The sequence below is a fragment of the Streptopelia decaocto genome (genome assembly GCF_964273445.1).
Source record: "Streptopelia decaocto genome assembly, chromosome: 9".
Taxonomy (NCBI): domain Eukaryota; kingdom Metazoa; phylum Chordata; class Aves; order Columbiformes; family Columbidae; genus Streptopelia; species Streptopelia decaocto.
The window spans coordinates 21201289-21222117 of record NC_138664.1 but is presented as its reverse complement, the minus strand read 5'-3'; the positions used below and the strand labels follow the sequence as shown (position 1 = coordinate 21222117).

At 51.4% G+C, this 20829-nt stretch overlaps 2 protein-coding genes across 4 annotated transcripts in view; both read left to right on the top strand.

Annotated features, from left to right (window-relative positions):
* Nucleotides 1–1870: 1870 nt before the first annotated feature.
* The window catches only part of NMB (neuromedin B), a 64399-nt gene continuing 45440 nt past the window's right edge, over nucleotides 1871–20829 (top strand). Inside the window, exon 1 of the mRNA XM_082061303.1 lies at nucleotides 1871–1884. The gene's annotated coding sequence lies outside the window, so the exon portion shown is untranslated. The remainder of the gene's footprint in view (nucleotides 1885–20829) is intronic.
* The window catches only part of ZNF592 (zinc finger protein 592), a 39504-nt gene continuing 21495 nt past the window's right edge, over nucleotides 2821–20829 (top strand). For all 3 annotated transcript variants that reach the window (XM_082061295.1, XM_082061296.1, XM_082061297.1), the window contains exons 1-3: nucleotides 2821–2929; nucleotides 3590–3701; nucleotides 6354–8656. In XM_082061295.1, the coding sequence (XP_081917421.1) occupies nucleotides 6362–8656 (2295 nt within the window). In that variant the 5' untranslated portion in view covers nucleotides 2821–2929; nucleotides 3590–3701; nucleotides 6354–6361. The remainder of the gene's footprint in view (nucleotides 2930–3589; nucleotides 3702–6353; nucleotides 8657–20829) is intronic.

The following is a 20829-nucleotide window of genomic DNA, read 5'->3' as shown; positions in this document are numbered from 1 at the left end:
TTCTTAATTTGACGTGAGAATTTGAGGTCAGGTCTCCATCATTGCAACCGCCATGGACACTGACTACAAGCTGCCGTAAGCACAGATGTGGAGCCAGGGCAAGTCTTTCCTGTGTTCGCGGTGGATTAGTCGTCATACAGAGGGATCTTCATTGAAGAGACGTCAGCTCGCTGGCATATGTGTGAAGAAGTCAAAAAGGGGGAAAAAATCAGTTTGGGGCAACACAGAGGGCATGCCCGGGGAGACCAGAAAGCCAGAGGACAAGGTGTAAATGGTTTTAAATGCATACAGATGACATCTGTGTAATTAATCACGCTGATTTAAGTTACACCGATTTTTTGTGTGTGTGTAGATAACGCCAAAGGCTACACCGTTATCTCAGAGTAATGTTTGTGTCTGGAGATTCATTCTCACCCTGCCAACAATAAACCTTCCCCGGAGTTTCTGAAACATTAATTATAGTTTTGTAAAGTGCGAGTTTTGCAACCAGCTCAAGGTAATTCTCTGTAACACTGAGCTCTGACAGAAACAAATTAATTGCTGGTTGGAGAACTGACAGTTGCCTAGGCATGAGCGCTCAAGACTTTATTACGTTTATGTATAAATAAAATGGGTCTCACTGCACTTGCCAGCCCGCCCGCCTACATACGCACACCCTGATATGGCCAGCGCCCGGGGAGAACCGGCTTCCCCCAGACAAAACGCCAAAAAGGACGCACAAACAACCCCAAACAGGGGGAAGAATTGAAAGGGAAGGTCTTGGGTGCAGCTGGACCATGTCACCCAGGGGCTTCCCAGAGCGACGTGGCACCGGTCCCCGCTCCGGCCTCAGCGTGTCCCCAGAGCGGAGGGAGCGGTGGAACAGCATCTCCTCCAGATCCACGGCTTCTGCATCAAATCCCTCAGCTTGGATCACAAAACAAGCCTAAAGGGACAAATTTAAGCCTCAAAAAAAAAAAAAGAGAAGGATTTTTTTATTTCCAGAGTTGTCAAGTTACCACATGGGATTAAAAATAACAATAAAAACGAAACGTGATTTTAGATCGTACAGAAGAATATAGATTCTCCGTAGCCCTTGTTGTGTCTCTGCTCTCCTGAGGAGGGGATGGAGTTTCCACCCCGCCGCTGTCTTACTCCTTGGCCATCTGGGCTGGAGCTACATTCCCTTCGGCATTATATTTCCTAATTAGCACAATCCTTCAGCTTCCAGTGGCTTTCCTGCAAGCCTCAGCTCGCTCAGGACTGTGGCAGATCTTTACAAATCGTGTAAGAAACGTCAGCTCTCTTACTAGACAGAGCTTACAGGTCCTGAGCAGCTTTTCATTGCGATGTGCTGAAATACCAGTAGCAGCTGCGATATGGAAAGTGTTTGCATGATGTTGCTCTTTTCTTGGTCTTGAGGGGCGGGATATCACCTCCAAAAGTAGAAAGGTGATGACAACCATTCAGAAATGAAGGAAGTGAAGCTATGTGTGTCAATAAAATAAAAATATTTTGCCCATGTGACTGATGATAAGGTAAAAAAATATTATTTAACTAGCTGAGAAACAAGCACAGTACGTACAGTGTTGTTTCTTTGCTACCAGGTGTAGATGGTGAAACTGTAACATCACAGGAATGAGAAACTTGATGAATATTTGCCTCTTATTGAGATGGAAGGATGTTTATACCTGAACACAAAATGCTTCATGGCATCGCAGAGTGGTTGAGGTTGGAAAGGACCCCTGGGGTCCATCTGGTACAACCTCAAGGAGGCTCACCCAGAGCCATTTGCCCAGGACCATGTCCAGGTGGCTTTTGATACCTCCAGGGGTTGTTTTGGGCCCCTCATCATAAGAAGGACATTGAGGTGCTGGAGCGGGTGGAGAGAAGGGAACGGAGCTGGTGAGGGGCTGGAGCACAAGTGTGATGGGAGCGGCTGAGGGACCTGGGGGTTCAGCTGGAGAACAGGAGCTGAGGGGAGACCTTCTGATCTCTGAACTGCCTGAAAGGAGCTTGGAGCCAGGGGGGTCGGGCTCTGCTCCCCAGGAACAAGCGCCAGGAGCAGAGGAAACGGCCTCAAGTTGCGCCAGGGGAGGTTGAGGTTGGATCTGGGAACAATTTCTTCCCCAAAGGGCTGTGGGGCATTGAACAGGCTGCCCAGGGCAGTGCTGGAGTCACCATCCCTGGAGGGGTTGAAAAGGCGTTTAGATGAGGTTCTTAGGGACATGGGTTAGTGCTAAATTAGGTTACAGTTGGACTTGATGATCCTGAGGGTCTTTTCCAACTGAAATGATCCTATGATTCTAAGGATGGAGATACCACAACCTCCTCAGCAACCTGTGCCAGTGCTTGGTCAACATCACAGTGGAAAAGTGTTTCCTGATGTTCAGCTGAAAAGAAGCTGAGAGGGATCTGATCAATGGGGTCAATATCTCAGGGTGGGTGTCAGAGGATGGACCAGACTCTGTTCAGTGGTGCCCAACGCCAGGGTGAGGGGCAACGGGCACAGACTGAAACACAGGAGGCTCCATCTGAACACGAGGAGAAACGTCTTTGCTGGGAGGTGCCGGAGCCTGGCCCAGGCTGCCCAGAGCGGGTGTGGAGTCTCCTTCTCTGAGACATTCGAACCCGCCTGGGATCCTGTGTGACCTGCTCTGTGACCCCGCGTGAGCAGGGGGGCTGGGGATCTGCAGAGGTGCCTCCAGCCCAGCCGGTGCGTGGTTCTGCGGTCCTGCGGCTGTGTGACCCGCACACGCTCAGGCCCCGGCCTGGCTCCCGGCGCTGGCTGGGGAGGCGGTTCCGCCGTGCCCGGCCCGGCCCCGCTCCGCCCCCGGCCCCGCCCGCCGCCGCCGCCGCCATGTTGCGGCCGTTGGTGCCCGGTGCGGGGTGAGGCCTGCGCGGGGCCCGGCGGCGGCGGGGCCCTCCGAGGAGCAGCCGCCTTGCGTGGGTGAGTGCTCGGCCGCGCCGGGGCCCGCCCCTGCCGCTCGCCCTCCGCCCTCCCCGCGCCCTCCCGCCCGGGCGGGTGCTGCCGCCCCGCGGGCAGGGCGGGCGGCCCCGCCGCCGGCAGCCGGAGCGCAGCGCTCCCGCCCGCCGCACCGGCTCTTCCGGCCCGCGGGGCGCCCGCCGCCTCCGCCCGCCCCGCCGGGCCCCGCGCCTCGCCGGCGGCCCCGGCCCCCGCGGCGGCCCAGCCCGGCCCGGCCCGGCGGGACAAACTAAGTTGCGGGGCCGGCCCACGTGTGGCGGGGCCGCGGGGCTGTCAGCGGGGGAGGCCGCGGGCCTTTGTCTCGGGTGGGTCACGGGTGGGGGCGGCGGCGGCGCCGGGAGGGTCACCCCGGGCCCCCGCGCCGCATCCCCACGCGGGGCTGCCGGAACTTTAACGGTGTTGAAGCCGCGGGTCCCGCCCCCTCCCGCAGCCCTGACAGCCCCGGGCACCCGCCGCCTCTGCCCAAAGCACCCCGCCCGCCCCCTCCTGCACCGCACAGCCGCCCGGGCAGGTGCCGTCCCTTCCACCTCGCCGTTATTTTGCAGATTCATCAATGCCTCTTATAATTCTTTCCCTTTCTTATTTAACCCGGGCGTAATTGTGGTTTTTGTGCTTTCCTGTTAGGTGGCAACCTGGACCTCCCTCCCTGAGCACTATGGTACGCGCTGGTCCAGGAGCTGCGCAGGAGCTGCCGCGGATCCCCGACAGCCCCCGGGAATAGCGCGGCCAGCGGAAGGTCTGTGTGCTGCTTTTGAAGCTGAGATGCTGCCTCAGGCCAGCTCCTGGGGTTTTTGGGTGGCTGGGAGCCTGACGTTCCCTGCCACCTGCAGAAAGGTGCTCTGGTGAGGGGGGTTTTGCACGTTCGCATACGTGCGTTCTACTCTGTAAATCCTTCTTTGCTCGTTTTGTTCACCTCTTCTGTCGCTTTGCAAATCTCAGCCTCCATGGCTTCATCGGAAGCAGAGGGAGACAACGATTCCAAGCTTGGGTTCTAAGTCCTTTGCACAAGAGGGATGGAGTAAGGTCTTGATTTCCAGTTTGCCAACACTTTGACCTAATTTTCTTTAATATACTTTTCTGTTTGTTGTCTGGGAACAGAAATAAAAGGCGTTTAGTCAATATTTTCAGTTTCTGACATTTAAAAATCACTTCTGTTGGCAAGATACTTACTTGGGCCCAGAAGAATCTTGGGTTCAATTTTGCTTTATTTCGGGAAATTGCAGCTTCATGTGTGACAAGTATAAGATGCAAATGCTTGAGTAGAGACTTGTGCTCTCATAATAGCAAATAACGTAAACTAGCCTGTTACAGGACTCAAAGATGTACATGAAAGCTTCTGAAGACGCAAGGTTTCCTCCAAGAAAAGCATTTTTTGTAATGCTGCAGGTACCTCAGGTTTATTTTGTCTTGAATTTTAGAGCACCGCTGTGTCCGAGGATGTGGATGGGTGTTCGAGAGCGAGAATGAAAGTGTCGAGGGACTGGGTGTCCAGCGCCATCCTCCTTCGCACCCGAAGGAAGGGGAGCTTTCACATCCATGTTCTTTGCCAACTGCGCTAATCTGCGATGTTTCCCGCCCGAGTCCTTGTGGAGCGCTGGCGATGTGAAGCGTGTGGATGATCTGGGCTTCCAGGGGCTTAACGCACAGCCGCCATACCTTGATGTGCTGCTTAAATTATTGCACAGCCCTCTGTGGACGTTCATATTTGTGGTTTAATTTAAGAATGAGAACAAGTTTAAGCTGAACCACGGTGAGCCACTCTTAAGCCAAGTAAATCTCCGCAGGGCCTTTTGGAGCAGATTTAAGCAAAGCAGCAGCTCCGGGGCTCGTGTGCAGGCACGGCTGAGCTCAAGCTCGAAGACCAGCACGTCCTCTCGTTCCATGCCAAAGTGATTTATCTGTAGATTCTTCCCCGTACCAGCAGTCTGGTTTGTGTGGTTTAAATGCGATGCTTGATGGACTTCTAAACCCAATTGGAAATAATGAAAGCAGCCTTAAGCCAGTCACCTTCTGGGAAGGTGTCGGCTTCTTCCTCTCCCTCCCTGTGTCCCAGGGTCGTCCCCTTCTCCTGGGCTCCTGGGCTCCCTGTCCCTCTGTCACCGCCGGCTTTGGCAGAGCTGGTGCAGCCAGGTTGAGTGAGCGTGGCAGGATGCACAGCACCCATGGGTGCTCCTTGCCAAGCGCTCTGTGAGTTCAGCTGACATTCTTTGAGATTTTTTACCTCCCCTGCATATGTCGGTTCACATAAATTGGGGGTTAAGTGGAACACATATTAAAAGAACGGCTTATTAAATATTTAGGAAGTTACATGTTGCGCCAGCTTGAAAATATTGTGATTGAACGGGGGGAAAACAGTGTCCCTGATGGTAGCGAACGCAAGTTCAGGTAATTCCGTGTTGTCAGTTTTCATTATGCGTCTCATCAGAGCTCGATTAGCGCTGTCGTGGGTCTCTGTGGCATCTGAGTCCTCCCTTCCCTTCTGGAGGGCGTATAAAGAGCTGCCTGGGAACACCATTTTTGTCATGGTTTGGGTATGATCTTTCATTCTGTCTTTGGGCACTTTTGCCTCATGTCGTTACCTAATTGAGGATCGCCCTGGTTTCAAATAAACCCTGCGTGGTTTACCGTGCTTCGAGCTGCTGTGTTGAAATATTTAATGAAGACGTGTATTATTTAAATTGCTCTGGGCAGGGAGTCATCTCACTTTTCAGGCCTGTTGCTCTTGGGCCACCTATTTACTCCTGCCTTTTTTCCTTGAAGGAGGACGGAATTCTGCAGATGTGACAATCCATTGAGAAAGCACCAGCGATTTTTGCCTGTTAGCCCTAAAAAAAAGCCCCAACCAAACCAAAGAGAAACCCTGTGCTAATGTACTTCTGAATCTTTTCTGCCGAGGCTCATGACAACGGCTGGTTTTGCAGTAGCGATGTGTCTGACAGGTTGAAAAGATGTCCCCTGCGTGAGCCTGGTGCCATTTACAATGTCGTGTGTGATCCAGCTCCGTTAGCGGGGACGCTGCGAGGAGGGGATGGGTTGTGTTGCAGGACAGGAGTGAATCTATTCTGTTGTCACCTGAGTGGATGGTACCCAAGTTTTCGCGGATACTTCAGGCACGGCTACTGCAGGAGAGGTTCCTTCCCCGTAAACAGCGCTGTGGTGTCCCAAGCTGTGCTGAAAACGCTAATTTATTTGTGTATAAACGGTCAGTCTTGGGATAGTTAGAATGGAAGCCGAGGTGTCTGCTGCAGATGTTTCCAGCTGTTGTACCCTGCTGCAGTGGCATTTGGGGCAGTTGTTTTTTGTCACCTGAGATGTTTAGGCAAATGAGTCTTGCAAAGCTTGTCCTTGAGGGAAACGTACCTGACGAAGTATTTGCTTTTAATTGTAGCTTTCACCATGGGGGACATGAAAACCCCAGATTTCGATGACCTCTTGGCTGCTTTTGACATCCCCGATCCCACGAGCCTGGATGCCAAGGAGACCATCCCGTCAACCGGGGAGGAGAACGAGAATCACCTCAAGTCCTCGGGCATCTGCATAGATGAGAACGTGTCCTTGTCCCACTCTTTGCCTCCCTCCGACGCGCCCGTCGTGAGCGTGATAGTGAAGAACACGAGTCGCCAGGAGTCCTTCGAAGCAGAAAAGGAAGGGAATCACCTTGGGACTGGTCTGCTACACAACGGCTTCCGCGGCTCTGATCTGCCGTCGGAGGCTCACGCTTTAGTGCATAATTATGGCAAGTTTGAGTCGACTTTTATTAATGGCGACAGCTCGAGAAGTTACTCTGATAAACTGGACCAGTCCAAGTCGGAACCTTTGCCAACGTTTAGTCAGTTTAGCCCGATTTCCAGCCCCGAACCAGAGGACGCGTTCAAAGAGAACAGTATTGGTGATAAACCCAAACATGCCCAAACTCCGTATTTTCTACCGCCTTCAATGTATATACCGACAGGAGCTTCAGTACTGGATAATCTTAGGAAGGTACCAGAGCCTGAATTGAGCATGTTTGATCAGTACTGTAAAAAGGAACAAAAGATGGAAATCCACTGCCAGCCGGAGAACAGGCTGGAGACGAGCAGGAGAGACCACAACAAAGCAGCGGAGAGGTTTGTGGAGTCAAGCAAGGACTTGGTAGATACCAACAGCTTTCTTGGAGAAGGCTTGGTGTTTGGAGACCTCCCTCACAATAATTTAGGAGAAAGCAAGGGCTGTGTGCCCGAGCTAAACGTGTCTTCGTCCGTTCCGCCTCGCCAGCGGTTAAAGCCAACTCATTCCAAGTTGTCATCCTGCGTGGCGGCGTTGGTAGCTCTTCAGGCCAAAAAGGTTGCGTGTATTCCAAAAGGCGATCAGCCAAACCTTACCAAGGAACCTGGTCCTTTTAAAGACGGGACAAAAGGAAGCCCAAAAATGCCCAAGTCACCAAAGAGTCCCCGAAGCCCCTTGGAGGTGGTGAGGAAGGCCGGCAAGCAGCCTGAGAGTCCTCGAAGCGTGTGCAGCGACAGCAGCGGGAAGGGCTCTCCTTCCATGGCCGCTGGCTCTCCGCCAGCTATTCCCAAAGTTCGGATCAAGACCATCAAGACATCCTCTGGTGAAATTAAAAGAACTGTAACAAGAATTTTGCCAGAAAATGACGAGTTGGGCAAATCTTCGGAAGAGTCGCCTGCGGAAACCTCGTCTGCCGAAGAGTTTATCAAATCTTTCCCGTCCCCTGACACCAGCGCGGTCATGGAGAGCGAGACTAGCAAGAATTCAAGCAAAACCAGGGCTGCCATGGCTATCCAGCTGTCAAACACGAGTCCTTACAGGGATGATATGAAAACAGATCTCGCTGCAAACAGCGCGTGTGCTGTGTCCTTATCTCCGCTGCCCAGCTGCGGCGGCGGGGCCATAAAGGTGGGAGTGAAGAGGCAGCAGCAGCAGCCGTCCAGCGCCTCCAGCCTCCTGCCCAAAGCCGTGCACTTGGCCAATCTCAACTTGGTCCCGCACAGCGTCGCCGCGTCCGTCACGGCCAAGTCGTCCACGCAGCGGCGAAACCAGGCGCAGGTGACGCAGATGTCTGTGCCGCTGGTGCACCAGGTCAAGAAAGCCGCTCCCGTTGTCGTGGAGGCGTTTAATAAAGTGCTGCAGAGCGCCAACCCGGTGCCCGTCTATACTCCAAACCTTAGTCCTCCGCCTGACACCAGTATTAATTTACCTGCCTCTGGGTATTGTTGCCTGGAATGTGGGGACTCGTTTGCCTTAGAGAAAAGCCTGACTCAACACTATAGTCGACGAAGCGTTCATATCGAAGTCATGTGCACTCAGTGTTCAACGACGCTGCTCTTTTTTAATAAGTGCAGCTTGCTTAAACACGCGCGAGATCACAAGAGCAAAGGGTTCATCATGCAGTGTTCTCAGCTGCTGATGAAGCCCATTTCCTTAGACCAAATGTTTTCACCTTCTCCTACGAGCTCTTCGGCCTCTCTGGCTCCGCAGACGTTGCACTCGCCGTCTCCTTCGCGTAAGTCCAGCGCCGCTTCGGGCGGCGGGGGAGGAATTTCCGCGGGCGCTCAGCCGGCCCTGCCGCTCTACACGGACCCGCTGAGTCTCATCCGGCACGGACTGAAGTGTTTGGAGTGCAACAAGCAGGCGCAGGATTACGTCGCTTTAGCAGCTCATTACCAGAGAATCTCAGAAGATAATGAGAGACTGGTAAGTCATCATTTTAATGTTAGTAGTTAAATTTCTTGGAGTTTAAAGAGATTGTCCTCTAGGGTAAAAAAAATAGGTGTTGTAGCGGCAAATGAGTCGCTTTGCCTAAAAAGTTGCTCTTGGGGAGGGTTTTGAGTACGCGCGAGCCTGGATGTGTGCGCGTGATTAGCATCACTTGCTTGCCCTCTTTTTACCCTTTGCCAACAAAACTAGGGTAATGAGGAGACTGTGGAGATCCTTGAGCATCAAAGGAAGGTGTTGGAGGTGAACGATCGCTTGGATCACAGGAATGCCGCAGGGAGGACCAGCGGAGCGTTACCTGCAACAGGGTTTTGTGCTCTGAGCGTGGCTAGAGGAGAGCTGATACCATTTAATTTTACCTTTCCTAGAGCTCGCGCCAAAACCTTGCGCATAACGCTTTGAACGTTGGGTGCTGGTTTAACTTTTGCCATGGGCCGGGACCGGCTGAGAGGTGAGCAGGGCGGAGGATTTGGTCAGTCCCGTTTAAATATAAACCAACCTGCAGGTGAACAGGAGGAGGAATCCTCTCTGCTGATCTCTTTAGATGAGATAAAAGCTTTCGGCATCCATCTGGCTGCCAGCAGATCTGACAAATTCCCAGTCTGGTTGTCTCTTCGAGCTCTGTGAACGAGGACTTGGTGCCACCACGAGACATTCAGGGATGTGACCGCCGGTCGCAGCACCTGCATGTTCCAGAGCCTCCCTTTGCTTGTTCAGTGGCTTCCAGGAGTATTGAGGTCGCTGTGGTCCCGTTTAGATGCTTTATCTTTCTCTTAAATTCATCTTTGGAAAAAAAATAGATGATGGCTGAATGGTTCTTGTGTTGTGAAAAATGGCGAGGCCAGAAGGGATCGGTGTGGCTGCGTGGTCGGGTTTCTTGCCTGCGGCGGCCCAGCGAGCGCTGCGTTCTGTCAACACCACAACTTATTAGTAAGTATTTTTAACCTGTAATCAACTGATTATTCTGTTACTTAACCAAGAAGCCTCTCACTTCCAGTTAGGTCTGCTAGATGTGAGATGATTCTTGTAGCATTTCTTAAATAGGAGTGGTGAAAAACTGGAGAAAAGAGGTGACATTAGAGCTTGTGGAACCATCTCCTCCCTGTTTGATCTTCCCATGCTTGTACCCCACGGGATGTGTCTGCTCATCCTCTTGCTCCACGGGATGTGCTGTTCTCCAGGTGTTCATGGAACATCTGCTTCACCAAAACCACTCACATCTCTAAAGGAAATAATAGTTCTTATTATGAACATAATCATTCTTCATGAACATGAGTGAGTTTGGTACTAAGCGTGGTGTGAGAAGGGTGTAGGTGGGGCTGTTGGAGGATCCATCATAAGCTCCCAAAATAGGAAGATGTAGAACAGCCCAACCCGTCCATTGAAGATGCTGTGGACGTGCCTGACTCTGCAGTAACGAAGCTCATTTCTTGGGTTGCTATTTTTATTTTGGTCATAAATGAATCTTGGATTGAGCGGCTGATTTTACAAACACTTTCTTAGGTGGTAGCAGCACTGGGAAAACATTCCCGTCCTCTTCTTGCGCTCGCTCTGGTTTCCATCTCCAGACTTGCACCAGGTCGCTTGTGTTTGGGGGCAGTGGCAGAAATCGCGTTGCTGAGGGGGATATTGATGTAACACGTGTGTTCAACGTAACAGATCTTTTAGTGCCCCCAGCAGTGGGTCAGAACCACTTGGCAGAAGGCGTTGATTTATCTACTGGTGCTTCCAATTAAAACCAGTACAGGAGCGATAGTTGCGTATCCGTGCTGGGTCCAGAGCTCCTGCGGGATGATCTGCCGGGATGCAGAGCTGGTGCAAAGAGTTGTGGGCAAGCTCAGGCATGATCCACATCGCCAAATTTAATTAAATAGTATTTATCATTTTGCGCATTTGTGCAAAAAACTATGTATTTCTTCCTCCATACCTGATGTTTTTCTTGCTGTATTGAAACGCCGGTTTAGAAGCAACTGTATGGGGTGTGGTGCAGACGTCGTCATGACCTCTTAAAGCTAACAAGAGATCGCGCTTGATATTTTCTACATAAAGCTATGGCTTGACTTAGACCTTTTAAAGAGCTTCAAGAAATAGCAGCGTAGGCCCCCACTGTGTTATGGCCCAAAGCTTTGAATTTGGGACTATTCAGGTACCCAGTACCAGGTTGTGCCAAAATTAGAATTCTTGGGAGGGATATGTGTAGAAGGGAAAGAGCATCTTTGGCTGGAGACAAAGGGTGGAAGTGATTTATCTGGATTTGTGCTATGGAAAATATTGATAATAAGCCAGGTGGATTTTTGACTGATGTTCTTAGAAGCTCTTCTGTGAAATGACACCAAATCTGGATTATTAACCACGACTCGCGCATCTGATGTGAACGTAATTTGAGAAACTGAGTGGGCTTTGAAGTGCTTTTAACTCAAAAACCGCTTTAGACCTGGTGTGGAACTGGGATGTTGCCTTGCTAGGGAGGAAGGGTTGGTCAACAGGGAGAAGAAAGAGCAGGAAAAAGGGTTATTTTCTAAGCGGTACAGCTGAGGAGGCTGCTGTAAGAGATAGGAATGATTGGATTGGAGCGGGGATTCTCCCTGAGAAAACTTATCCTGTGTCGGTACTTAAGGCTTCTCTCTTTAATTGGGATTTCTTACCAATGATGTAAGACATCTCTGACATCTTCACGTCTCCTGTATCCCTTTAAAAGCAAAATAAGGTGATTCGGGGCTTTTCTGTTTGCGTGTTCCAGTTGGTAGCTTGGGAAATACTTGGGCTTATCTTGGCGAATGGCCCTGGGTAAAGTCCAGAGAGCCGATAAGGGGTCAACGAGTTTCCTCGGAGCGGCCAAAATGAGGATGACACGGCTGGGTCACCGTGTTTCGGAGGAAGGACGGACGGTACGGACGTGGCCTGGGCAGCAGGGAGAGGAGGAGATCTGGAGGAAGAGAGGGGACAATGGGGTCGAGAAAGACCTTCAGAAAATTGATTGAGCGCTTAACCTTAATATTCCATTTGACCCTGTGCTGGCTGTGTGATTGCAGGTGTCCAAAGTACAGCGGGGATGTCCCACTTGGCTTGTTTCTGTACGCAGTGTGCGTCAGATGAAGGTGGTTCACCAAATACCGCAGGGATCTCCGTGGCTGTGCGAATTGGGAGCTAATCCGCTTCAGAAACAGCAAGAACTGGATTTAGGGGATGTGTATTTTGAGTGATCACCTTAACAGATCACAGGTACTTTTTTGGAGACTAGTCAGGCCAATTTTGCAATTTTTGCAAGCTTGTGAATTGGGTCCCTTGATGGGACTTCTCAAGCGCAGAAGCACAAGAAGCGAATTTGAATATCAGTAGATTGGATGCTGTTCAAACTAGAAGCTGCGCTGCGTTAGGCGTGATGCTCATCCAGGTGTTCAAAAGGTGGCAGCAGATATCTCGTGTAACTTCAGGTCCGTTTGATCTGACTACAGCCGCGTTATGTTCTAGAACAAGACTTTTTGGGGGGCGCAAAAAAAGGGGATGATTAAATAGGTGCAGTGTGTGCCAAATTAATTTGATATACATCTATTTTTGGAGTAGAGAAATAGGTAGATCCTAATCTTGTTCGTGTCCGTGGGACGGTTGGTAACGTGCCACGTTCTGAAGAACTTGAATGATGAGGTTGGAGCAGAATCAGGTAAATGGAGGTGATGGCACCAGGTTGCTTGTAGGACTTCCCGGCTTTAGGATACAGCTGGATTTGTATGAAGGACCTTGGAGGATGAACATGATGATAAAATTTGCTGAACCAACAGGGTAAGAAATGCCAGGAGACGGGGTATTTGACAGGAGGACCCAGAGCGTCCTGAAGAGCGAGTGGGAATGGGATGAGTCAATGGAGACCAGGACGTGTGTGTTGGATCGGGAGGAGGCTCTGGATGACCGAGATGTTCATCTGTGGAACCTGCTGGGAATATCCTCGCTGGAGAAGTGGGCTGTGGTGTTTATCTGGGATAAACTGGAATAAATGTGGAGTTTATCGGGGATAAACTGGAATAAATGAGGGAAGAAGAGCCAGAGAAATGGAAAGTGGGGGGAAAATTAAAAAACCTTGGAGCTTAGCATGGTAAATCAGGGTGGGTCTCCTTTAGTAGGTAAAGTATTACATTAAGGTGAGGGTTGTGGAACATTTTTCCCCCCTAGAAACTAAATTGTAAAAAAATAAGTGTTTGCTGTACTTGCAGGGTGGTTCATTAGCATCAGGTTTTTGTAGCTGTTTCAGGGCTGGGCTCAAGTTGCAGATGAACAAAACCCGCGGAGCTCCTGGTCCCTTCACTTGAGATGTTCTTTATCCTTAAAGAGCAGCTACAGACGCGTGTATCCGCTGCAATGCTTATAGAAAACGACTCTTTTAAATTTAGGGACAACAGTGATGCGAGAGCAGACTGACATAGATTTACATGGATAATTAAAGGACGGTCAGTAATCACCAGCCGAGTGAATTCTGGAAGAGGTTTGCAGCAGGAGTGACGAACAAAAGACACAAAGCGGTGTTGAGACGGAGCGTGTTTGTTTTATTGGCCAGGACAGAGCAGCGCGCAGTAGCGTGCAGGAATTCAAAGTACTTCCTGACCCTCTTGGGCATAATTGTCCATCTACCGTTAACCAGAGATGTTTCATAGTTCTTTTTTCCAGTGTTTTTTGACTTGACCACCCAAAATCCACTTGAGGTAGCCAGGAACTTGAATAAAGTACTAAATGTAAACCTCTGCATTTTCTTGCGCTTTTGTGGTTTTGTTCTCCTCCCTCTTTTTCTTCTTCTGTCGCGCTTTATTTGTCCAGTAAGAATTTTCCAATGAGTCGTGACGTATCCTGTTTACACGCCACCTGCGCTGGATTTACTTAAAAGCAATTTTGTTGCTGCCTTTTCTTTTTCTTCTTCCTTCCCCGTCTTAAATCAATGCTTTATAATTTCTTGCCTAAAACTTGCCAGGAGCCAACGGGACCACCTGCTGCACTGGTCATTTCCAACAGCGAAGGAGCAAGAAGGACAGCAGCTCTAACTTTGCTATTCCTTTTCCTTGCCCCCCTTTTCCTTGCCCCCCTTTTCCTTGCCCCCCTTTTCCTTGCCCCCCTTTTCCTTGCCCCCCTTTTCCTTGCCCCCCTTTTCCTTGCCCCCCTTTTCCTTGCCCCCCTTTTCCTTGCCCCCCTTTCCCTTCCCCTTCCCCTTCCCCCCCCACTTTTCCCCTCTCCTTCTGTGTGTTCATATTTTAACTCAGAACAAGACGACTGAATATTGCTGAAATTCCCTTGGCCCTGTCAAGCTCTGCTTTCCACCTCTCCCACCCAAGGGTGGTTGATGCTGTCCTTGGGTACCAAGGGTGCTTGATGCTATCCTTGGGTACCAGTGAGGACGGATTTTGGTTTATATGGAGATTTCCTGCTGGATTTCATAGAAGCAAAGGGCTGGAGGATATTATGATGGAAGCATGTTGAGGGATCGGAGCTCCAGGCAGGGATTGCTGGACAAAGAGACAAGTGCTGGGGTAGGAGGGAGATCCTGAACCCTGAGACCAGAACAGAGCGTGGGATGAGGAGGAGGAGAGGCTGGGGAGGAAGAAAATTTAAGGTGAACCTCCACGGTCTGCTTAAATCAGTGTGTGATCCGCTGCCACGTGAGACGATGGTCCCACCATCTCCTTCCCCAGTCACTCTCGCTTGCCTGGCCCTGGTGATTCTGCAGCCCCCAGGAGACGGGGACCAGCTTGTGGGAAGAGGAGAATGAGGTGGGTACGAACTGGGGGCCAAGATGTGGAGGGGACAACCTAAGAGTCTGTTCCAGGTGGGATGGAACTGGTGTCTTCTGGCACCAGTGCTTCTGCTCCCCTGTTATTCTGCCAAGGGCAACTGAGAGAGGATCAGAAGTGACCAGAGAGCTCTGGAGGCCATGGGTAGGGACATGGGGACCTGGGGGTGGTCTGCTCAATCCTGCTGGCCAGGAGAAAGGGTGGGAGGAGGAGGCGCCTCTAATGTCTAATGCTAATGCACAGGGGCTAAGTGTGAGGAACCAGAGATCTGTGTGTGGTTGCAGGGCCCTGATGTCATTGACATAGCGGAGATGTGGTGGGATGGCTCACAGGGCGGAGTGGTGCCATGGAGGGGCATTTTGGGAAGGACAGGCTGGGGTGACAGGGAGCTGGAGTTGTCCTTCATGTGAGGCAGCTCCGGGTACCTGGAGCTCTGCTGGGAGCAGTGAGGAGCCACCTGAGAGCATATGGGTCGGGATTAAAGAGCTGACCAGTCTGGGTGAAACTGTAGTGTCTGTCCACTGTAGGCCACCTGATCCCAAAGAACAAGTGAATGAGGCCTTCTGCAGATGGCTGGAAATGGCCTCATGTTCACCAGCCCTTGTCCTCCTCATGGGTGACTTCAGCCGCCCTGATATGTGCTGGTAGGACAACCCAACAGGGTGTAAACAGTCCAGGAGGTCCCAGGAGAACATCAATGACAACTCGCTGACCCAAGTGATAGGGGAGCCAACAGGAGAGGTGTTCTGCTGGACCTCAGACCCACCAGCAAGGAGGAGCTTGTTAGAGATGTGAAGGTCAAATGCAGTGACCGTGAGATAGTAGAGTTGAGGATCCTGAGGACAAAAATCAAGGTTTCACTGGACTTCAGGAGGGTGGACTTGGGCCTCTTTAGGGGGGTGCTCCAAACAGGCCCGTGGGATAAGGCCCTGGAGGAAAGAGAGGTCCAATGAAGGGGGTTGTTACTGAAGGGCCATCTCATCCATGCTCACATGTAGCCCATCTCACCAAACAGCGAGTTGCGTACAAATGCCACGATGCTGCATGGATGAACAAGGAGCTCTTGGCAGAGCTCAGACTTAAAAAAGGAATGTACAGAAGGTGGAAGCAGGGAAGAGTAACCTGGGAGGAAAGTGGAGGCACCATCTGAGTATACAGGGGTGATGTAGAAAAGCCAAAGCCTACGTGGAATGAGATCTGGTTGGGGATGTCAAAGGCGACAGGAAGGGCTTTTGTAAGCAGCCAAGGAGCAAAAGGCAGACTAAGGAGAATGGGCCCATCGCTGAGCAGGGTGGGGGACCTGGCGGCACAGGGCATGGAAGAGGCTTGAGGTCCCGAATGCTGCTTCACATCAGCCTTTACTAGCAGGACCAGCCTTTGGGAATGTAGGAACTGGTCAGGGAATACTTGAACTGGAGGTACACCAGTCCATGGACCCTGCTGAGACACAGGCACAGGGCTGAGGGAGCCGGCAGGTGGTGTTGCTAAGCTGCTCTCCATCATCTTTGAAGGGTCTTGGAGAACAGGAGAGATGCCTGAGGACTGTAGGAAAGCCAGTGTCACCCCTGTCTTTGAAAAGGGACAAAAAGAGGGATCCAGGGAAGTACTGGCTGGTCATCCTCATCTCAGTCCCCAGGTGATGGATCAACTAATCCTGGGAACCATTTCCAGACACATGAAGGACATGAAGGTGATCAGGACGGATCACCAAGGGGAGGTGATGCTTGACTGAGACGATAACCCTCCGTGCCTTGGTAGATGGGGGAGAGCAGCGGAATCTGGAATCTTGTGTCCAGTTGTGGCCCCTCAGTTCCAGCAGGACAGGGAACTGCTGGAGAGAGTCCAGCGCAGCCACCAAGATGCTGAAGGGAGTGGAGCATCTCCCGTGTGAGGAAAGGCTGAGGGAGCTGGGGCTCTGGAGCTGGACAAGAGGAGACTGAGGGGGGACTCATTCCTGGGGATCAAGATGGAAAGGGGGAGTGTCAGGAGGATGGAGCCAGGCTCTTCTGGTGACAACCAGTGACAGGACAAGGGACAGTGGGTGCAAACTGGAACACAGGAGGTTCCACTGAAAGAGGAGAAGCACCTTGTTGGGGTGAGGGTGTCAGAGCCTGGCCCAGGCTGCCCAGGGGGGTTGTGGAGTCTCCTTCTGTGCAGACATTGCAACCCGCCTGGACACCTTCCTGTGTAACCTCATCTGGGTGTTCCTGCTCCATGGGGGGATTGCACTGGATGAGCTTTCCAGGGCCCTTCCAACCCCTGACATTGTGGGATTCTGTGATATTGTCTGCCTTGACTTCAGTATGGCTTTTGGTGCTGTCTTCACAGGATCCTCCTAGAGAAGCTGATAAGGTGTGGGCTGGTCAGCAGACAGCGAGGTGGGTTGGAAACCGATTGAATGATCGGGCCGGGGGTGGTGATCAGTGGTGTGAGTTGGAGGCCAGTAATTAGTGGTGCACCTCAGGGGTCGTCACTGGGTCCAGTCCTGTTCAACATCTTAATGCTCCGGATGGTGGGGCAGAGCGTCCGCTCGGCAGGTTTGCTGCTCACATGAAACAGGGAGGAGCGGCTGATGCACCAGAAAGTTGTGCTGATGTCCAGAGGGACATGGTCAGGCTGAAGAAATGGGCCAGCAGGAACCTCAAGAAGTTCAGCAGGGGAAGCGCGAAGTCCTGCCCCTGGGGAGGAACAATATCTGCTGGGGGCCACCACACCGGGAAGCGGGGTTACAGAAAAGGCCCTGGGTTCTGGTGACCACCAGGTTGACCATGGGCCAGCAATGTGGCCTTGCTGCAAAGGTGGCGAATGGTCTCCAGCTGTGTTAGGGGGAGTGTTGGCAGATCTGGGGACGTGATCCTTCCCCTTAGCACTGGATCTCATCAATGTATATAAATAGAGTGGGTGTGAAGAGGATGGAGCCAGGCTCTGTTCAGGGGTGCCCAGTGGCAGGACCAGAGGCCATGGGCACAAACTGAAACACAGGAGGTTCCCTCTGAATGTATTTTGACTGTGATGTTGACCAGGTTGCCCAGGGAGGTTCTGGAGTCGCCATCCTTGGATGTATCAAAAGCCACCTGGACATGGTCCTGAGCAAGTGGCTCTGGGTGACCATACTTGAGGTTGGACCAAATGGACCCCAGAGGTCCCTTCCAACCTCAACCACTCTGTGACTGCCCCGTGGGTGGCAGCTGCTCATTAGTTTGGCATAAACCAGTCATGAAGGAAGAAGGTAGTGAGGGAGTCTGAGAGAGGCTGTTGGAAGGAGGGAGTGGACAAGTATCTGTGTGTCTTCCTTCTGGAACAAGAGTCAAAATCTTTGAGCTGGGATTGGCTGGGTGGGCAGGAATCAGTCCTGTGGGGTGGAGGGAGGAGCAGAGGCTGGAGTGTTGCCATCACAAGAGGGGACACGTGCGGTGCTGCCTGAGGCGCCGTACTGGTGACCGGAAAGTGGGGATGTGAAAACTCGGCGTAATCCAGTGAGTAAATTCCAGCAACTGGGAGCTCAGATGTTAAGTCACAACGTGGGAGGTAGAGCAGCTCATTGGTGAGTGTGGTGAGTTGGGTCCATCATGGACCTCCATGGGCTGCAGGGGGAATCTCTGCTCCACCGTGGACCTCTGTGGGTTGCAGGTGGATCTCTGCTCCACCATGGACCTCCCATGGCCTGCAGGTGGATGTCTGCTCCACCATGGACCTCCCATGGCCTGCAGGTGGATCTCTGCTCCACCATGGACCTCCATGGCCTGCAGGTGGATCTCTGCTCCACCATGGACCTCCATGGCCTGCAGGTGGATCTCTGCTCCACTATGGACCTCCATGGCCTGCAGGTGGATCTCCATGGGCTGCAGGTGGGTCTCTGCTCCACCATGGACCTCTTTGGAGGTGGCTGGAGCTGGTTCTATCTGACATGGAGGCAGCTTCTGGTGTCTTCTCCCAGAGGCCACCCCTGCAGCTCCCACCCCCAAAACCTTGCCCCATAAACCCAACCGAGTGGGTCGGAAGAAAGATGTGGAAACTGAAATTCTCGAAATGACAACTGATAAAGAAACTGCAGCTCATAAAGAGAAAAGAGCTGCAGACAGAAACTTCAGGATTAAGCTCACTTGATGTGACATTGTCTAAGTTGGGTAAGTGTATAGGAGTTAATTAGGATAAAATGTCTACATTAGGATTGGACTTAACTGCTACCCCAACCAGTGCGTTCCAGTTTCAGTGTTGAGTAAGATTGTTCTTCTTAAAATTAATAATCTCGAGTTTCTGTTGTAGGAATTTTTCCATCTATAATTCAAACAAGCTAAAGCGATGACGCCAGTTCATTAGAGGAGCGTAGTTTAGTTATCACGATCACAGTATCACAGCATGTTTGGGATTGGAAGGGACCTCAAAAGATCATCCAGTCCAATCCCCCTGCTGGAGCAGGAACGCCCAGGTGAGGTCGCACAGGAACGTGTCCAGGCGGGTTGGAATGTCTGCAGAGAAGGAGACTCCACAACCTCCCTGGGCAGCCTGTTCCAGTGTCTGTCACCCTCGCTGAGAAGAAGTTTTTTCTCAAATTTAAGTGGAACCTTTTGTGTTTCAGCTTGATCCCATTACCCCTTGTCCTATCACTGTTTGCCACCGAGAAGAGCCTGGCTCCATCCTCGTGGCACTCACCCTTTATATATTTATAAATATTAATAAGGTCACCCCTCAGTCTCCTCCAAACTAAAGAGCCCCAGCTCCCTCAGCCTTTCTTCATAAGGGAGATGCTCCACTCCCTTAATCATCTTCGTTGCCCTACGCTGGACCCTCTCCAGCAGTTCCCTGTCCTTCTGGAACTGAGGGGCCCAGAACTGGACACAATATTCCAGATGGGGTCTCACCAGGGTGGAGTAGAGGGGAAGGAGGACCTCTCTCGATCTACTAACCACCCCCCTTCTAATACACCCCAGGTACCATTGGCGCACTGGCCACAAGGGCCCAGTGCTGGCTCATGGTCATCCTGCTGTCCCCAGGACCCCCAGGTCCCTTTCCCCTACACTGCTCTCTAATATGTAATTTCCCAACCTATACTGGAACCTGGGGTTGTTCCTGCCCACATGCAGGACTCTACACTTTCCCTTGTTAAATTTCATCAGGTTATTCCCCGCCCAGCTCTCCAGCCTGTCCAGGTCTCTGATGGCAGCACAGCTTCCAGTGTCAGCCACTCCTCCCAGCTTGGTGTCATCAGCAAACTTGCTGATAGTCACTCTATTCCCTCGTCCAAATCGTTAATGAATATATTGAATAATACTGGCTCCAGTACTGACCCCTGAGGCACTGCACTAGATACTGGCCTCCAACTAGACTCCGCACCATTGACCACCACTCTCTGGCTTCTCTCCTTAAGCCAGTTTGCAACCCACCTCACTACTCTATTGTCTAGACCACACCTCCTCAACAGCTTGTTTAGTCTGGAGAAGAGGAGGCTCAGAGGTGAGCTCAGCACTCTCTAGAACTACCTGAAGGGCAGTTCTAGCCAGGTGGGGATTGGTCTCTTCTCCCAGGCATCAGCAATAGGACAAGGGGCCATGGGCTTCAACTCTGCCAGGGGAAATTGAGGCTGGAGATGAGAAAGCAATTCTGTGCAGAGAGAGTGGTCAGGATTGGAATGGCTGCCCAGGGAGGTGCTGGACTCACCGGCCCTGGAGGGTTTGAAACTGAGATTGGACACGGCACTTAGTGCCATGATCTAGTGAATGGACTGGAGTTGGACCAAGGGTTGGACTGGATGATCTCTGAGGGCTTTTCCAACCCAGTCCATTCTGTGATTCCGTGATCTGCAGGTTCCTCCCAGAGCAAAACTGTGTTAATAATAAACTCCCTCATTTGCAAACACCTCTGTGGCTACAGAGTTGGGTTTAATAGATGAACTTTTATGGTTTTTTAGCCTTCACTCTCCCTTGGTGAGTATTTTAATTTCTTTTTCCTTTTCTGAAGAAGCTAATGAGTAAAAATGGGAGGAAAATCAAGCGTTCTGAAGCGGCTGAGCTTCTGAGCAATTTTGTGTGTGCGAATGTGACTTCTGGAAGAAAAGCCCCAATGAAATGTGGCAGGCAACCCGGAATGAAAGAAAACTTGTAATAAATAACTCTTGATTAAAGTGTAGGTTATGGGAGTATATGAAAAACACAGACATTACACAACTCAAAATCATATCCTGGTAACACGCTTGAGAAATAACTGACTAATGAATGTCTGAAATTGCTGCCAGACTCCTTTGAAAAGTCACGGAAAACTGGGAGAGAGATAAAAATGTGACATCTGGAACCAAGTTACAATTTCCCCTGCAAAGCACAAGAGTTGCAAAAAGAAAATCCAAGACGAAGCTGTCCATGGGGAGCCCTTTTTCCTGATAAACGC